Source organism: Xenopus laevis, chromosome 1L (genome assembly GCF_017654675.1).
Source record: "Xenopus laevis strain J_2021 chromosome 1L, Xenopus_laevis_v10.1, whole genome shotgun sequence".
NCBI classification, from domain to species: domain Eukaryota; kingdom Metazoa; phylum Chordata; class Amphibia; order Anura; family Pipidae; genus Xenopus; species Xenopus laevis.
Window position 1 is genome coordinate 122786309 of NC_054371.1, and position 17650 is coordinate 122803958.

At 38.9% G+C, this 17650-nt stretch overlaps 1 protein-coding gene across 1 annotated transcript in view; it reads right to left on the reverse strand.

Annotated features, from left to right (window-relative positions):
• mau2.L (MAU2, sister chromatid cohesion factor L homeolog) overlaps positions 1 to 17464 on the reverse strand; it is a 33047-nt gene extending 15583 nt beyond the window's left edge. The window contains exons 1-10 of the mRNA XM_041563154.1: positions 17158 to 17464; positions 14473 to 14490; positions 11915 to 11980; positions 8887 to 8982; positions 8686 to 8780; positions 6305 to 6332; positions 5384 to 5539; positions 1404 to 1550; positions 706 to 796; positions 85 to 188 (exon numbers count right to left, since the gene is read on the reverse strand). Of these exons, the coding sequence (XP_041419088.1) occupies positions 85 to 188; positions 706 to 796; positions 1404 to 1550; positions 5384 to 5539; positions 6305 to 6332; positions 8686 to 8780; positions 8887 to 8982; positions 11915 to 11980; positions 14473 to 14490; positions 17158 to 17418 (1062 nt within the window). The 5' untranslated portion in view covers positions 17419 to 17464. The remainder of the gene's footprint in view (positions 1 to 84; positions 189 to 705; positions 797 to 1403; positions 1551 to 5383; positions 5540 to 6304; positions 6333 to 8685; positions 8781 to 8886; positions 8983 to 11914; positions 11981 to 14472; positions 14491 to 17157) is intronic.
• Between the last annotated feature and the right edge of the window lie 186 nt (positions 17465 to 17650).

Genomic DNA, 17650 nt, shown 5'->3' on the forward strand with positions numbered 1-17650 from the left:
TAAGAAGAGTAAAAAAAGATGTAAACTGACAAAGATTCCACAGGCAGCTGCAAAATTCTCAAGTACCAGTTTTTGCATCACTACCTCTTGTAAAGCTGTGGCTTTGTGTCCTGTGACAAGACGACACATGATTATATGTTCCAAGAGGATAACTTGGAAAGATGATAGGATAGGACTGCTATCAAGCACTGAGAAGAAAAAAAGTATGTTAATTTAGTATTACAATGATACACAGGGCATTCTGTCAACATTTCTGCTGGAACAGTCTCACACTACATAACATTCGACATTTAAGGAAACTTCTGGCTTTATAGCTAAGTATCCAAAATCCCTAGGATTTTTTTATGGGAGCAACATGATAAGAGCTGCCCATAAACATTAATACTAACTGCTGAATCTGTCACTCTTGACCAGTCAATAGCTGGCACATGCAATCCATGATTCCAATAAATGTCCTTACAAGTCAATCATTTTTTAGTTGTCATGATCAGCAACCCCAAAAAACAGATGACATGCAGTTGCAGACTTATAAGTGGCAATAGGAGTACTAATTCAAAAAAGCTACATAAAACATTTAACCCAAAATAAAAGTTGCTTAAAATGGGTCCACCTTGAACATTGTAATCTATATTAAAAGTTTTAAATTTGTCCCCTTCCAAAAGTATAAACTGAACACTGAAAAGTAGAGGATGTTAAAAAACTTACTTTTAAGCTTCTCCAGCTGCATAAGGGCCTTGTCAGTATATTTCTGAGCCTTTTCTAAATATCCAGCTTGCATAGAATGCATGACTGTTACCTGTAGATGGGAAAAGGAGGAGATAAACTAATCCAATTTAAAATGCTCCATCTGTTGTTTATCACCCCTACCCCCAATGCTTTAGCCACTTAGGTGCTGAATTGTCCTAAACTTGACTACATTTATACATATGTTCTGGAATTTTGCTTTTGGAGTGAAGTGACAGGATATCACCAGAGTACTGTCTTTTGGGAGTGGTGGCTAAAGTTGTGCCGACCACTTATGGGTTTTTTTTTTTCCTTTGGTCTTTGTTTTTATGCTGTACTAAATAAAAAAAACGGTTAATACAGATTTTGAACGGACCTTCATTGGTTTTTAACCATATCATTTTTTTAATAGATACTGTTGATCAATATGACTTGATAAATAACATAGTATCCTTTCTCTCTATTAGGAATTTATAGGCTTTCAGAGTGTCTTCAAGAACATGTTTTTTTAATATGCTCATACCAAGGAGCACAACTTTCTACAGCATATAATTCAATTATTTATATAATCAGGTTTTCACAAGTTATAAACATTTACATACATCTGAATATCCAACTTCTACATTATATGGGACACAGAATGATTCATTTCAGGTGGTACAAAATTAGATCATGCTTACCAAATAAACCAGAACACACATGTGCTCTTTGGGAAGCCAGTGGAACAAGTCAGCTGGATTACTGGGCAGAATCTCATCATCATGTAGAGTAGAAATGGTCTGTATGCATTGTTGCAACTGTTTTAGGCATGGCTTTACACTTTTTACCTGCAAGATAAAGTGCCAAACCATAAATGGTTGCCAAGTATGCAGAACTTTTCACTGGATAATAATAACATAAGTAATATAGCAGATCCCACTCAAATAGAAAAACATCTATATATAAAGAAGGGCAAACTGTATATGAGAATTAGGTCTATTAATGGATAGATAACTTTTGAGATTATTTTTAAGGCTAGTATCTAAAGGCATCCATTCTTGAAGGATTAATTTAAGCACTTGACATTCTTCAGATAGACATTTCTCAGCTACAGAATCTAAGGATCCCCTTTTTGCTCGGTCTAAAGTACAATCTTGTTGTCGGAAATATGGTAACTATTTTCTGGGAATGTTTAACAGGCAAGGTTGTCTTACTTATAGAAATATTTATAATATATTAATCTTATTTTAATGCAATAACATAAATGAAGAAATAGTTAAAAAAAACAAAAAAAAAAAACTTGCAAGGTTAGTATTAACTGTTGATACCAAATGCATTGCTTGCCTATTGCAGAAAAAGGAGATTTTGTGTACTCACCATTAAATATAATTTTCTCCAGTCTCTTGAGGACACAGGAACAATGGGGTATAGCTGGTACCACTAGGAGGCAGGACACAATCAATAGGGCTGAGATCTGTGATTCAAGAGATCCCAGAAACAGCTTCATGGCAAGGCCCTACTAAGGGAATTCCAATAGGTTTGAAATTGAAAAAAGTCTTGAAATCCACAGTGTGTCGATGACAGCACTGCTTTTACGTGGACCATACTCTGTGGTATGCCTTAGCTGAAACGGGCTTCTGAGCTGCCCGCATCGTATGTATCACTGCTTCATCGAATCCTTTCTGTTTCAGGATTCGGGTCTCAAGAGCCACGCAGTCAAGTCGGGCTGGATTTGGATGCCGGTTTGGACCCTGCTATAGGATATCCTGCACCGGAGGTAGTGGCTACTGCTCTGCTATTGAGAGGTTGAGAAGATTCGTGTCTGGGCCACCTGGGTGCAATGAGGATGAGCGTGATCTTCTCTCTTTGAAGTTTCTTGATCATTCTTGGAAGAATTGGAAGTGGGGGAAAGACATATGCGAGGCGAAAGTTCCATTGAGCTTAAGCGCATATGCATCTATTGCAAGGGGGTCCCGACAGAGGGCGAAGAAAGTTGAGACATTCCGACTCTGACATGTCGCCATGAGGTCCACCTCTGGCAGTCCCCACTTTGACACTCTCTTGCAAGAACTCTTCTTTTAGTGAGCACTCGCTTGGGTCCAGTGTTTGGCGGCTGAGGAAGTCTGCTTCCCAATTTAGCAGACCAGGAAAGTATATAGACAATAGGAGAGTGTGATGGGATTCTGCCCATTGAAATAGGAGTTTTACTTTGTTTTGGGCTGATCTGCTCCTTGTGCCCCCTTGATAATTTATGTATGAGATTGCTGTTGAATTGTCTGAATATTTATGGTCTGTCAGTACAGTTCTTGTGCCAGTGGCACAATCCCAGGCGGATTGCCTGAATCTCGAGTGGATTGATCGGAAGTTGCTTTTCTCGCTGGTCCCATTAACCCTGAGCTGAGCGCCGTTCCAGGACTGCTCCCCAACTGAAGAGGCTGGGCTCATTGCTGCTATGATGGATCTAAGAGATTCCATTTTGAATTTTCGTGGCCGAATGAACTTCTTTAGTTCCTTTAAGTGCAGGACTTGTTAGAACAGAGTTCTAGCCTCTGTTTCTTGCAGGTGAAAGGTTTCTAGCACTGAGAGTATAAGTAAATCCACTGCCTCCGACAAGAATTTAGGAGTATACTCGTCTTGTTGGTCTGAGTAACGAGATAATTCACCCTCTGAGAGTTCAAGGTCATCCTCTGATGCTGGGGACATGGAGAGGGGTTGTGAGAGTAACGATCACTCTCATCATCTGTGAGAGAAGGGGCCCTCAGACACGGTGTGGCAAAATTACCTCTAATAATGGGAGATATGTTACCTGGTTTGGCTGAAAATGAGCTGTGCACTGACCTGTACCCAGAAAAAAAACAGACCAAGACAGCAGTAGCCAACAGGTGCACTGTTGCTGTGTGCCCTGCTGATAGTAGTATCAGCTAATCCCTGCTGTGAGCAGTCGATGAGGATCTGTACAGCTGTGCATTACTGTATAAGGATGCATTCTGGGAGTGTTCCGGAAACGACACTCCAGCTCTTGCGAGGTTTGGCAACAAAATTCAGTGAGAGCATTAAAAAAAAAAAAAAAAACTATTCGAGATGCACATCAAAAAACTTGGGCCCATGCGTCAAAACTCAGCGGAGTGAAGAGTTCAGTCCAGGTTTTCTAATTTAGTATTGGGACTCTGAGTGAGGGGAAAAAACACCCTATCCCCTACCCTAGGAGGAAGGGGGCTCCCGTCTCACCTGTCTTCCTGTCAGCCTACTTTCTCTCTGTGAGGAAGAGAGGGTATGGTGAGACTGAGTAGTCAGTGCTAGAGGCACATGAAAGACTACAGAGGACCTTTATCACACGCTGGGAGATTACGACATAGGCACACTACTCAGTGTAGGTGACTATCACCATCGTCAATTTAGGAGAAAAACTGTCAGAGAATAGAAACTACCATTGAGGTAACTGTAACATGTCCTAACCTCCTGAGGACCCATTAAAAACTGAGCTGGGCTCTGCCCATCTGGGGGTATAGCGAGCAGAAGAGCCAGCACGCCTTTTTTTCTTTTCATTGTATCATGCCTCCTAGTGGTAACAGCAATACCCCACTGTTCCTGTGTCCCCCAAGCAGACAAATGGATAAAAGTGAATTATTGTAAAGGTGCCAGTAAATGTCACTGCTTTGTTGTAAGAAATAAAGGGGCACAAACCCCTAGTACTTCCCATTAAAGGAGAAGGAAAGTTAAAAAAAAAAAACAAAAAAAAAAAACAACCTCTCTTTCTCTTCGCCATTATCTGCTGCTGAATCACAGCAATGAAAAGTGCAATAGTATTGCTAAATTTGTGTACTAGCATTGGGAAATTTGTCTGTATTGGAAACTTTGGCGCCACCATTTTTAAATCTCTGCGGCACTTCCGCAGATAATGAATCATGGAAAAAAATATAGGAAGCAGTATATTGTTAACGTAAACCAACGTTCTAAAATGATGCTTTTATGTATGTTGTATTACTACAGACCACAGTCAGACAGACCCAAACGCTGGGAATATTTGGTTATCTCTGCTCCTTCACTCGCTGATGATAAAAAAAATAAAAACCCAGAGCGAGCGCAGGAGCTTCAAAGTGTCTCTCTGTAACCGGGCAAGGGGAACTATTAATCTGATTGGTGTGTGAGTAAAAGCAGGCAGAGGCAGAGAGATCAGGGACGACCAACGGGTAGATCGTGACCCGTACGTCATCTCTTCAGAGGGAAGCCAGAAAATCATTATGCGCTTGCGCAGGGCACATTTGAAACTAATTGCGCATGCGTGTGCCCTTATTAGAATATTTCTGAACTGCAGCAGGGATATTCTTTTCAGTCCCACTTGCCACTTATTTTAAAAAGAATTTCTTCTTATGAAAAACTTTATGAAGAAATGCCTGCTGGTAAGTTTATATATGTTTTATGGGCAATAATTACAGATTTATTTTGTTTTAGACTTTCCTTCTCCTTTAACCAAGAACAGATCATGTATTCAGCCAAAACTGCACCGATTATCCAAAATCCAGCCTGTGTAAGGTCATACTAATTTATCATGACATCTAGGGAATCTGGGTCTAAAACACAAGGTAATCTGAAAATGTAAGACTGTAGTGTGTCAATTGATTTTAAATAGGGATAAAAGCAGATCTCCGTTCAAAATAAAATTATCTTCTGAATAGCATACCTGTCCTGCATCCAAATAATGTGTGACCTGCAGAACAAGGAAGAAGACTCTCAAGGATTCTTTTTGTATGGGGTTCCCCTGCCAGTTCTCCACAATCTGTCCACACAGGGTGAGAAGCGGGTGCACGTCTTGCAGCTTTCTCTCCATCAACAATAGCTAAAACATTAGAAGACTAGTAAATATCTGAAGCAAGCACTCGTACATTTCCTGGGACAGGCCTGTTACTGAAAAAGTGGGGCTGATTTACTAACTCAAGTGCTATACTACACCAGAGCAGTTCCCTTTATCAACCGATCAAATCTTGCCTTCTACTTTATAAAACTTTTTGTTGCTGTTTGGATGCTGTTGGTAACTGCAATCCAATCAATTAGCTCCACTCCATGGAAGTGACCTAAAAAGTCAGCATTTATAAATTATGTAAGTTATCTTTCAAAAAGTGTTGAGTGTCTGATACTGTGCCAGCACTAAAGATATCACAAGCTGAACATAGTGTGTTACAGCAAACAAGGAGAATTATGCATTGTACAGAAAATGACCAGTGATAATATTAGAGGATACGGTGTGCTAACTTATAAGATACATCATCACTAAATGCCTGTTTTGAGAGTTAGACTGCATGCGATTTTTTTTTGATGGTATGCAAAAAGACATAAATGCCACAGGTAGTAAGCAAAATAAGGAGTCCCATACTATGAACATGAAAGTATACCCATCTGTTACATAATGTTAAGGTGAAAGTTTAAGGTTTTGAGGGACAGATATCTAGGGTATGCAATGCATCACGTTACAATTATTACGTTTAAGGATGGGATCAGACTTTGCGATCAACAATAGTAACCAACCACAAAGTAACTTTAGGAAAATGAGCAGTGATATGTATTGTGTCTCCTGTTATACACAATGAAAAACTAAGACACTTACCATTCCTTTGCTAAGCAAGAACAATGCCCTGAAATAAAAATACAAAAAATAAGTCAATGCTGCTACACACACACACACACACACAAGGAATGGCACACAGAATAATTAATTGCCTGTGATAAATCTTAGCCGCCGCAGACAACATATCATTCCTTGTTTACGTCCCACCAGTTAAAATGCAAATTGCCAGTTGAGATTTGCATTTTAGCCGGTCAAAGGAAACAAAGGATGTTTTGTTGCCTTCTGTAGCGAAGATTTATCATGCGATATAAAACATCCCATGTGCCATAATCATAAAGGGTAGGGCAGCTTATTTCAGGTTCATGCAAGACAGAGTTGAAAAAATTGATTATGCGGGAGGCAAACCTTTTTCCACAAAATGCAAAAGAACACCTAGAATGTGTGCTGCTGCAAAACACTGATGTTTGACATGGGATAGTATAGAAGTGAAGAATCTGCCAAAAACTGCAGTACCCTCAGTAGAACTAGTTTTATACCATTTCTTCCATTTTTACTTAAATTAAATAACACACACTTTTCTACAAGCAAACTTGATTTTAAATTTGTTTGATCAGAACAAGGGTAAAAGTAGCTGGTTATCTACATATTTTGCCTAACTGGCTAGAACAATCATTATTTTGCTATTAGAAGCTGCAAATGTTCCCTGGGGCACAATTTGTCCATTGTTATGTTGGTTGCCAATTAACAAAAGATCATATATTGTGAAATCTTTCAGACAAGAAGACCCTAAATAAACATCCCATGAGGAAGAATAAACCCTGATGCAACTTTAGATGGTGCTGATGCAAGCCTTACAGCACAGAACAGGTGCCATCTACTGACAAAGATATTCTAAAGCATTTTGAACATATATTGGAGACCGTATTGCATGAAAACATAACATGTAGCATTTCTAGCCTACTTTATTACGTTTAGTTTTCCTTTAAGGGGGGATGGAACAGTGACAAATTTGGAAATATGTTTGGCACAGCATATTAACCCCTGCCACGTATTGCAAAAGCCCAATTGGCTGTGAACGGTGTCAAATAAATGGTTGATTAAACAAAAACACTGTACAGCCAAGAAATTCATTATTTCAAACAGGCTGACTATGTGTAGTCTACGGTCAATCCTCTGGATAAAATATTCTATCAATAAAAGCAGACCATGCTGTCAATGTCAATATGGGGTTGCAACTGTTAACACAACCAAATAATAGCAAGCAATTATCAAAGTGTCTACATCAAGGGTATTTTTTTTTAAGTTCTACATCAATAGGTTTATTACTTAGGGATGTGCATCTGCAACAGTGGTTTAACTAGCAGGGGTACACATCCTGCACCCCAACCAGCCGTGACTAGTTACTCCACTGAACTGCAATACAGCAAGTTACATGGCTTTCTTTCACACAGTCATTTACCAATCTACTACTGCACAGGATGTTTTTTTAGTACAAGTACAAAAAGAAAAGTAGTAACAAACAGCAGAACTAAAATAGGATGCACAATTTCATCTTCAGGTGATAATGTGTTTACTTAAAATGATCTTCCCCTTAGTTTGGAGGGCCTAAAAAGGATATACTGGAAGATTTTACTGTTCAATAACTTCTAGTTATGACACTCTCATAGCATAAATTCATCATTCTTCCAGAAATGCATTTGACTTGCACCAAACATCTAGAGAAATATATTATATTATCAATATCTCATATTCCAAAAACATCAGTACACTGCAACAAACAATCCAGCTAAAGATGGGCATACCAACATAAATATTGGTCACTTAAAAACCATTGTAAAGGTTGCTTAGAATAGATCAACAAAGAATTTATTTTAAGGTGAACGCTGACTTTTAAAGGAATTGTTCAGTATAAAAATAAAAACTGGGTAAATGGATAGGCTGTGCAAAGTAAAAACTTTCTAATATAGTTACTTAGGCAAAAATTTAATGTATAAAGGCTGAAGTGACTGGATGAACATAACAGAACACTACTTCCTGCTTTGCAGCTCTTTTGGTTTCCACTGATTGGTTACCAGGCCTGAGGGGGGCACATGGGTCACAACTGTTTGCAATTGATCCTTAGCATGCTGGTCAGATTCAAGAGCAAACTCATTGAACAGTTATGTCGCATGTGGTCCCCCTTCAAGTCGCTGACTCAGAGTTAGAGAGCTGAAAGCAGGAAGTTGAATTCCTGTTATTATAGTAGACATCCAGTCACTCCAGTCTTTATACATTACATTTTTGCCTAACTATATTAGAAACATTTTTTATTTTGCACAGAATATTTATTTATCCAGTTTATATTTTTACACTGAACTGTTCCTTTAAGAATCTGCATGTAGCATACCAGAACAGCCATAACATCTCTCAAAACATTTTACCTGGTATATTCAGAACCAACTACACGTGCATACTCTGCTCCAACTCCTAACAGGTCACATGCCGACACCAAATCTTTTTCTAGAGTGTGTAGTTGCTGCAGCAAAAACAAATACAGGTAAAAAGCATTTCTTCAAAAATACACTGAAGATACGAAAGTAATGGTTTGTTAAAAGAGATACGGAAGTAATTCTGAAACTCACAGCTAGTTGGAAGAGCAGCCTGCAATGCCAATAAGGAGTCTGCTGGGAAATCTGAATAGCTTTTCGCAGAAGAGGTTTAGCAGCATCTACAGAGTTCTGTAAAAGAATGAATACAATTTAATCAAGAAAGCTTCAGGGCAGCCTGGCATATTTGGATACCTTTAAAACTAAGAATGAAAATAAAGACATATCTACTTGCTGTCCACTGCTGATTTTCAAATTTGATTTGTTATTTGGCAGCGTCTTCCTCCTCCCTACAAGATATAGCAGCAAGGAGGGCAACAACCCAGCATCTGTCTCAATACTAAGGCATTAATGGCACAAAAGTCATTTACAATAAAGAAAAAAAAAAAAAAAGTTTGCAGGTGTCTCTCTAAAGTCTGCATAAATACTGAAAATCGTAAATGGCCCTCTAGCTGTAAATACAGTATAACCCCAATTTTACGTTTTTCAGGGGATCAGGATAAAAATTTGTAAAATCTGGGAAAATGTCAAATCCGGGAAATTTATTAAAGCAACTTTTTCTTCAAGTACTGAAATGATATAAGCACAGGAGTCAGTTTTACTTTGAGATACAATATTTACTGCATTATTAGCCAAGTGTAAGCATTGCAGCGTTAATGTTACAGTATAGGGGACATGTGCAAGTCCTCTGTCAGTCACATGCACAATCTAACCCAATAAGTGATTGGTGCAGGACTGTACGTGGGGCACACAAATTGAAATTCAATTTTTACAGGCAGAACCATGGCAAAATATACATCTGGTTAGTATGTCTTTATTTCTCTAATAATTATCTTCACAATGGACAAACAGCAATTTTTGGGAACATCAGTAAACATTTTTAATGTAAAATCCAGGAAAACATTACTTAAAATCAGGGAAATGCACCCATTGTAATGCATTATAAATTGGTGGGACTGCAAATAAAAAAAAATTAAAATGTGGGAAAACTTAAAACCAGGGTACCAGTACATTTACTTATTAAAAACAATGAAAAGCAAATCTTCTTGGGAACCAGGTTGCCAGGAGAAACAGGATAAAAGATGTCCTCAAGTTGCTCTAGGCGGAGAACGCATCAAGCAGTTAGGCATTAGTGGATTTGACACATTAGCTTGACAAAAACGACCACATGTTGGGGATCTAACAACATAGGTGGTAAGTTACACCTGCACTGGTAAAATATGCACAAGTTGCCGTGCATGATATTATGTGGCCATATTTTATTATGGTGGAATTCTGGGAAAATGGGCTATTTTTTCTCCTGAACCAAACATTTCCATCCCATTCCAAGTGCAAACTTCTACAGATAGAAATTGCATGGGTCAAATAGCTGTTAACATTTGATGCTGCCCTACCATAAACAGACTGCCAGTTATAATTTGCAGCAATAAGAAAAGGTAAAGAGATACTAGAACAGGTATGGGACATGTTATCCAGAATGCTCGGGACCTGGTGTTTTCCAGATAATGGTACTTTCTGTAATTTGTATCTTCATACCTTAAGTCTGCTAAAAAACATTTTAACATTACATGAACCCAATATGCTGATTTTAGTTCCAATAAACAATTATATCTTAGTTTGGATCAAGGTACTATTTTATTTGTACAGAAAACATTTGAATAAAATGAAATCTATGGGAGACAGCCTTCCTGTAATTTGGAGCTTTCTGGATAATGGGTTTCTGGATAACAGATCCCATACCTGTAGTCCATAATAAGCCACTATAATGAATAATAAACGTACATGATATGAACAACAGACTAGTCTGTGATATTTTGCATAAGTTATTCGATTTTCATAAAATGAAGACATCTGTGGTTTAGTTCACTTTTCTTAATTCAAAGTGGTCTCTAAACCTGGCCAGGCACATAATTCAGTTTGTGTATGACCTTATTACACAGTTGTCTGGCACTATATCAACCCTTCATGCACATGAATTACAAAATGATCACCTAGGTTCAGATTTATTAATGGTCGAATTAATATTTGAATTTTCTAATTTTTTTATGGTCTAAACTCTCAAATTTGAATAGGGAATAATCCAAACTAGATTCGAATTTTAATTCGAATTTCGAGATTTATCAAACCGTAGCCCTTTAAAATTTGAATTAGACTATTCAACACCTAAAACCGAGTTCATGTATAAGTCAATGGGAGAGGTCTAGTGACCATTTTGAAGCTGTTAGTCGCCTTCCTTACATTCAAGTTTTTTTCTGACAAAAAAACGATTCAAGTTTAGTCAAATTCGATTAGAGGTTTCAGGTTGTTAACTTTGTGCGAGTTTAACATATTCAATTTTTTTTATTAAATAACCCCCTGTGAAGTTACCCTTAAGAGACTCATCAGCAGATAACTCTCAAATGCTTAATAATAACATCCAGTTTCCCACTGTCACACTCTTATGAGTCTCTGTGCAGCGCGTGACCTGCAATGGCAGGAACTGTCAACCCTGAGTTTAGTGATCAGGGGATGTGACAATCCATATAAACATCACACCCCCCAATCGAATTTTGAGTACGGTAAAATCAAACTTATTAGAGTTTAAAAAAACTCTCATGAATTCGAAATTCAACCATTAATAAATGTGCCCCCTAGTGTAGTTAAACCAAAGCTGCACGGCAAAAATGAAAATTGAAGTCTGTAACAAATTTCATAGGTTTTCACTATGCTTGATCTTTTGGTTCAGTATAAGTTAAAAATCCCTGTGCAGCCAAATTTCTTGTATATCTAGCCAATCATCCTAAAGCAAAATTTGCTGCAACAGTCAAGTGAAGTAGGCAATAGTCACACTGCTGTCAGAGTCTAGTGATTTAGATTGCACAGCGTGGTCTGATTTCTAGTCTAAAATTGTGGAATCAAGGTGGCTGGAACATCTATGATCAACATACAGTGCACTTTTAACTTATCATGGATTTTAAGCCATGATAAGACATTTTTAATTGACATTTTTTTCAGTCTTCCAGTGGCCATTCAGAGTAGTCATTTGCATTTGACACAAGGAGTATATGAGCCAGCAGCAACTTACCTCCTGACAATATAGCTCAGAGAGAAGGCTTGCTGCTTCAAACTTCACATCTTCAAACTGTGGAATCTGAGGGCAGCAAGTTAAGAAAAAGAGACTGGGGAAAGATCAAAAATTGCTTATACACCAAGATGCCAATTATTATCAACACAAGAAATTCAGAAGAATAATCCTTTTATCAACTACATCCTAATCCCAACCCAGTCCCTTCACTTGAAATATTGTTAGATCTGTGTATTTGTGAAGGTTGCTGCTAGCACTTGTTAACTATATCCTCTCCCAACATAGGACAATGATGCATAAAGTGGCTTGTTTATAATACACGGTCTGAATAAACCTGCCTACTTAGCAACTCCAAGTCGCAACATATTGGCAAGTGTATGGGACATTCAGGACTGCCAGCCAACTGATATCAGGTCAACGATCAGCTACGCATCAAGCAGGCTAGAAAAGCCCATCAGTCAAGTAACACATTAAAGGTATACTGTCATGGGAAAAAAATTTTTTTTCAAAACGCATCAGTTAATAGTGCTGCTCCAGCAGAATTCTGCACTGAAATCCATTTCTCAAAAGAGCAAACAGATTTTTTTATATTCAATTTTGAAATCTGACATGGGGCTAGACATTTTGTCAATTTCCCAGCTGCCCCTGGTCATGTGACTTGTGCCTGCACTTTTTGGAGAGAAATGCTTTCTGGCAGGCTGCTGTTTTTCCTTCTCAATGTAACTGAATGTGTCTCAATGGGACATGGGTTTTTACTATTGAGTGCTGTTCTTAGATCTACCAGGCAGCTGTTATCTTGTGTTAGGGAGCTGTTATCTGGTTACCTTCCCATTGTTCTTTTGTTTGGCTGCTGGGGGGGAAAAGGGAGGGGGGTGATATCACTCCAACTTGCAGTACAGCAGTAAAGAGTGATTGAAGTTTATCAGAGCACAAGTCACATTACTTGGGGCAGCTGGGAAATTGACAATATGTCTAGTCCCAGGTCAGATTTCAAAATTGAATATAAAAAAATCTGTTTGCACTTTTGAAAAATGGATTTCAGTGCAGAATTCTGCTGGAGCAGCACTATTAACTGATTTATTTTGAAAAAAATGTTTTTCCCCATGACAGTATCTCTTTAATGTGGTCCTTGACTTTTGGGTTTCGGTAGACCCACAAAATTTTCAGATTTGTCTCATTTGACACCACACATGGGGACATGCAACCTCGTCAAATGAGCTGACCTTTAAATATATGGGGAATTTTAAAAAGGTCCTCCACCCAAATCCTGAGAAATTTTCCATTATACATTAGTTCAAAAATGCCACAGGTAAAACACCTATTTTACAGGACCAGAAAATGCACAATGTAAAAATCAGGAAAATAAATTATATATTGGAGGGGCCACTAAAAAAAACTGGTGTAAAATTTGAGAAAACTTAAAAATCAGGGGATGCAAAATTGAAGTTCCACTGCATTTGAAAATGTAATATCTGTTAAAGCAATACTGAAACGTTCATATAAAAAATTAGGGATGCACCGAATACACTATTCTGGATTCGGCCGAACCCCTGAATCCTTCTCGAAAGTCTCGCCCGAATACCGAATCCTAACTTGCATATGCAAATTAGGGGTGGGAAGGGAAAAATATTTATCTTCCTTGTATTGTGACAAAAAGTCACTTGATTTCTCTCCCCACCTGTTATTTGTATATGCAAATTAGGATTCAGATTCGGTTCGGCCAGGCAGAAGGATTCGGCTGAACCTACTGATAAAGGCCGAATCCTGCCCGTATCCCGAACCGAATCCTGGATTCGGTGCATCCCTAAAAAAGATCATAGGAACACGTCAGTATCAAGTAGTTGCTGCACCCGCAATAGTTCCCCTCAAAGCCGCCCCCAGCCACGCCAGCAGACACAGCTAACTGATCTTCCACCTTGCTTCCGTGACACTGGGCTCAGGGCGGAGCGATCCTTCCATTGGCTGAAGTCCTGTTTTCATTCGTAACTAGCCTATGGAAGGATCGCTCCACCCCCAGCCTAGCATCACTGAAACAGCACAGAAGATCTGTCGGAGGGTCAGGTCAATAGAGGTTTGCAGAGCTGGGGGTGGCTTTGAGGGGGGCTTTGAGGGGAACTATTGCATGTGCAGCAACTACTAGATACTGATACGTTCCTATGATTTTTATAGGAACGTGTCAGTATCGATTTAAGAGCAGTATAAGTCTGTCTATTTCTATTCTCTGCAATTCTCTGACCAATATTCCCTCTAAGCTGTATGCTGCTGCACTCAAATTCTAATTGTGGCCTGCACAAAATTTTTGTGTGAAAACAATTTTGTGTTGATTTTTCCCCATCAACTTCTTTTAAAAATATTTAAATGGTTTTCACATGGTATGCGCACACAGCCAAAAAACACAAAGGGAACACAGATTAAAAGTCAGGTACAGAGAACAGAAAAACGCTATAGCAGTTCTATTTAGACATAACATATAAAACCATTTGGGTTGACCCCTTAAAGTTGCATCTTGGAAGGGGGGGAAGACAACCAGTACATTTGATCTTCAAACAAAAGGATACTTGCTGCGATATAAACCACTGCAAGAAAACAGAAACAATAGTTAAGTTATGACAAATCTTAAGAATCTTTCAGATGTTATGCAGCATTGCATTGTGGTTTCATTAACAAAAACGGAGTGTTTTCACTATATCTGGCGTGGTTGTGAGGCATAGATCTTTATGTTCCCTCTCTCTGCCAAAGCGAAGGGAGGGGGGTTACTCACCCTCATTATGCTTAAAATGCTGTCTACATCAGAATGACATTACATAAACAGCAAAGGAATAACATATATCAATCTCTGCAAATGCCTATTTAATTTGCATTAGCCCAGTTCAACTGGCTGACAATTCAACCAATCAGATGAGTGACCATCAAAGGAACAGGAAATGGAGGGGTATGCACGCTATGGATTGTTGCCTGCACCCCCTTGTGTTACAATGTCAGGCTTCTAAGCACAGTCTAATTCCTGATTTTCAGCTCTTTAACTTTGAGTTAAGTCAAGAACTTTAACAAACTATATTGAAAACATTTATTTTGCACAGCCTATTTATCCAGTTTTTATTTTTATACTAAACAAGTCCTTTAATAAAACCACATTGCAAATATTAAGTGGGTAAATTAACTTGAAGTTAAAGTCTTATAACATATATTTTATGAAATAAAATTGGTACTAAAGAAGATATAAAGATAGATTTAAATTAAAAATCTTTTTTTTTTTATAAAAACATATGCAGTTTGTGGTTAGTCTTCACCCTTTACATAACCCTACTGTGCTTCCACAGTAGCACACTCCTACTACTTATTTCTAAAGAGACATCATACAGAGACGTTAGAATAATTCTTAGTCCAAATTTAAGTGAGGCACCAACTAGTCCTTATTATGGGATACATGATAAAGGTTTTAAAAGATGTATACGACCCCTATGAGAACGTAACTCCCCCCACCCCCAGTAACAACAGACCCCCTTAACTGGCTTCCATCACCCCTCTCGCCTCTCCCTCCCTGTACTGTGTATTAGACAGAAAGGTGCCTAAAATGCAGAGCTGCGCAACGGAGTTCACCGGCACTATTTTCTGCCTGTTCACATTCTTTCTTGTCTGTTTGCCAACACTAAGCCCACAGGAGCTAGCAAAGTTGAATCCAATTCCTGACTAGGCCCAACTGCGCATGCGCCCACAGGCTTAGTGTCAGCAAAGAGACCAGAAGAGAATGCAAACAGACTGAAGATGGCACTGGAGAACCCCACTGCGCAGTTTTGCATTGTGGAATCAGGTTTTTTTTCAGGGGGAACCTTTCTGTCTAATACACAGTGCAGGGAGTAAGAGGTGAGGGAGGCGTTAAGGAGGGCTGTTACTGGGGGTGGGTTTAGTTCTCCTTTAGGAATCAAATAAAAAAACAAATGTGAATTGTTTACAAGTGCCATTTGGCTGCAAGAGCATCAAGCAATAAACATTTGTTTCCACCGAGTTTTAACATCACATAAATTAGTAAAAGGACAAAATATTCTTGATCAAAATGACAGCCTTATGACAACATTGTAGGCAAATAAGTGATTTTGTTGTACAATCTTGCGGCAGAGGTCATTGATACAGAGCAAATAACATACCTCATAATATGAAATACAAGGATATAAGCCACTGAGAAGTTCCATGAGTCATATAAAAGCATGAGGCTGAACACAGCGAGTCATGTGACTGATGTATAAAATACCCTACTGATTCTTTTTACCAGGATACCTAAAGAACAAAATGATCCACTGTATCACTAGTATGGAGTATTTGCTATACTAAAACCATTGGAAATCCTCCATTTAAAACAGGCCTGCAAAAAGATTGGAGAGGTATGCAGCCCTCCATTCAGGAAAGGTTTTAAAGGACATTTTTCTGCACAAATATAAAACAAGCATTTAAAGTGTGTGTGTGGGGGGGGGGGTCACCTTCGCAATAGTTTTATGTGGCAGATGGCTCTAATCTAACAAACTTTTCCGTTAGGATTTTATTATTTATTTTCTATGGTGTTGGATGTATTGGTTTTCCTATACTATATATATATCAGCCTGCCAATTAAAATGCTGTCCAGTGGTCAGTGACACCGGCAAACGAAAATATATCTACGGATAAATAGCGAGCTTTTGGTTTTATTGTTTTTATTTCAATTGCTTATTTTACTTTTTGAGAACTCTAATATTCATCGGTTATGTTTAATTTGAAACCCGTTCCATGGTTGCAAGGCAACCCTGGAAACGTCGACAGTTTAAATTGTAAGCCTAGAGAATGCCAAGAAAATGAAATAAATAAATGAAGACCATTTGTAGAATGTCTAAGAATCCTGCAGTTGGCACCATACTAGAGATTACTTTAAGGGGAGCTTCAGTCTTAATCATTATAGTTATAAGCAGTCACCTAAAGGGATTAGGATAAATGAAGTGCAAGTTATCATGAGATACAAGATATATCTATCATCACTGAGGTAACATTATCCTTCAAACTTAGGTGCACTCACAACATCCCACTTTCTCTCACACGTATTGCCCCGCCCACACTAATATACCTCATCACTGCCCCTATATTAGAGTCCTTAGATAGAAACTCATTTTCTGTGGCAGCAAAGTGCCGCTTCAATGAGTTTCACCCTTGACACACGACATTCTCCCTATCGGATTCGATTTCACCCCATTTATCCAACGTTGCCCCTGCCACCTCACCGCCTTCTCCAGGTGCTGCCGGGCTAGTTCGCTGTTCTTGGTGTGATGGTACAGAACCGAGCCTAGTTGCAAGTGAGTTCGGGCCTCAATACGCTGCGGGGGCTTGAACTGGAAGACGGCTTGCAAGCAGTGAACACACAGCCGGATTTTGGGCGGACTGGACGTACGAAAGTGTTCGGCAAAACCCAGCAGCGCCAAATACCACGACTCCGAGGCCTCAGCCTGCGGAGACACTACCGCCGTAGCCGCCATCACTGACATCAACAACAAGGCCCCATACCCTCCTACTCCCCAGCCAAAACATCGCGAGAGCTAAGCCTGAGGATTTATGGGAAATGTAGTTCTGCTGGCTGTAGTTGGGAATGAAGCGTTTTAGAGCTCGTCATATTTGAATAATGACCTCATTTGTTTGGGCTGGGTGCAGTGGTAGCAGATTTTTTTTGGGGAAATTGCGGAAGTGTCAAAGCCTTTTTCAAAGAAAGAAGCAGTGACA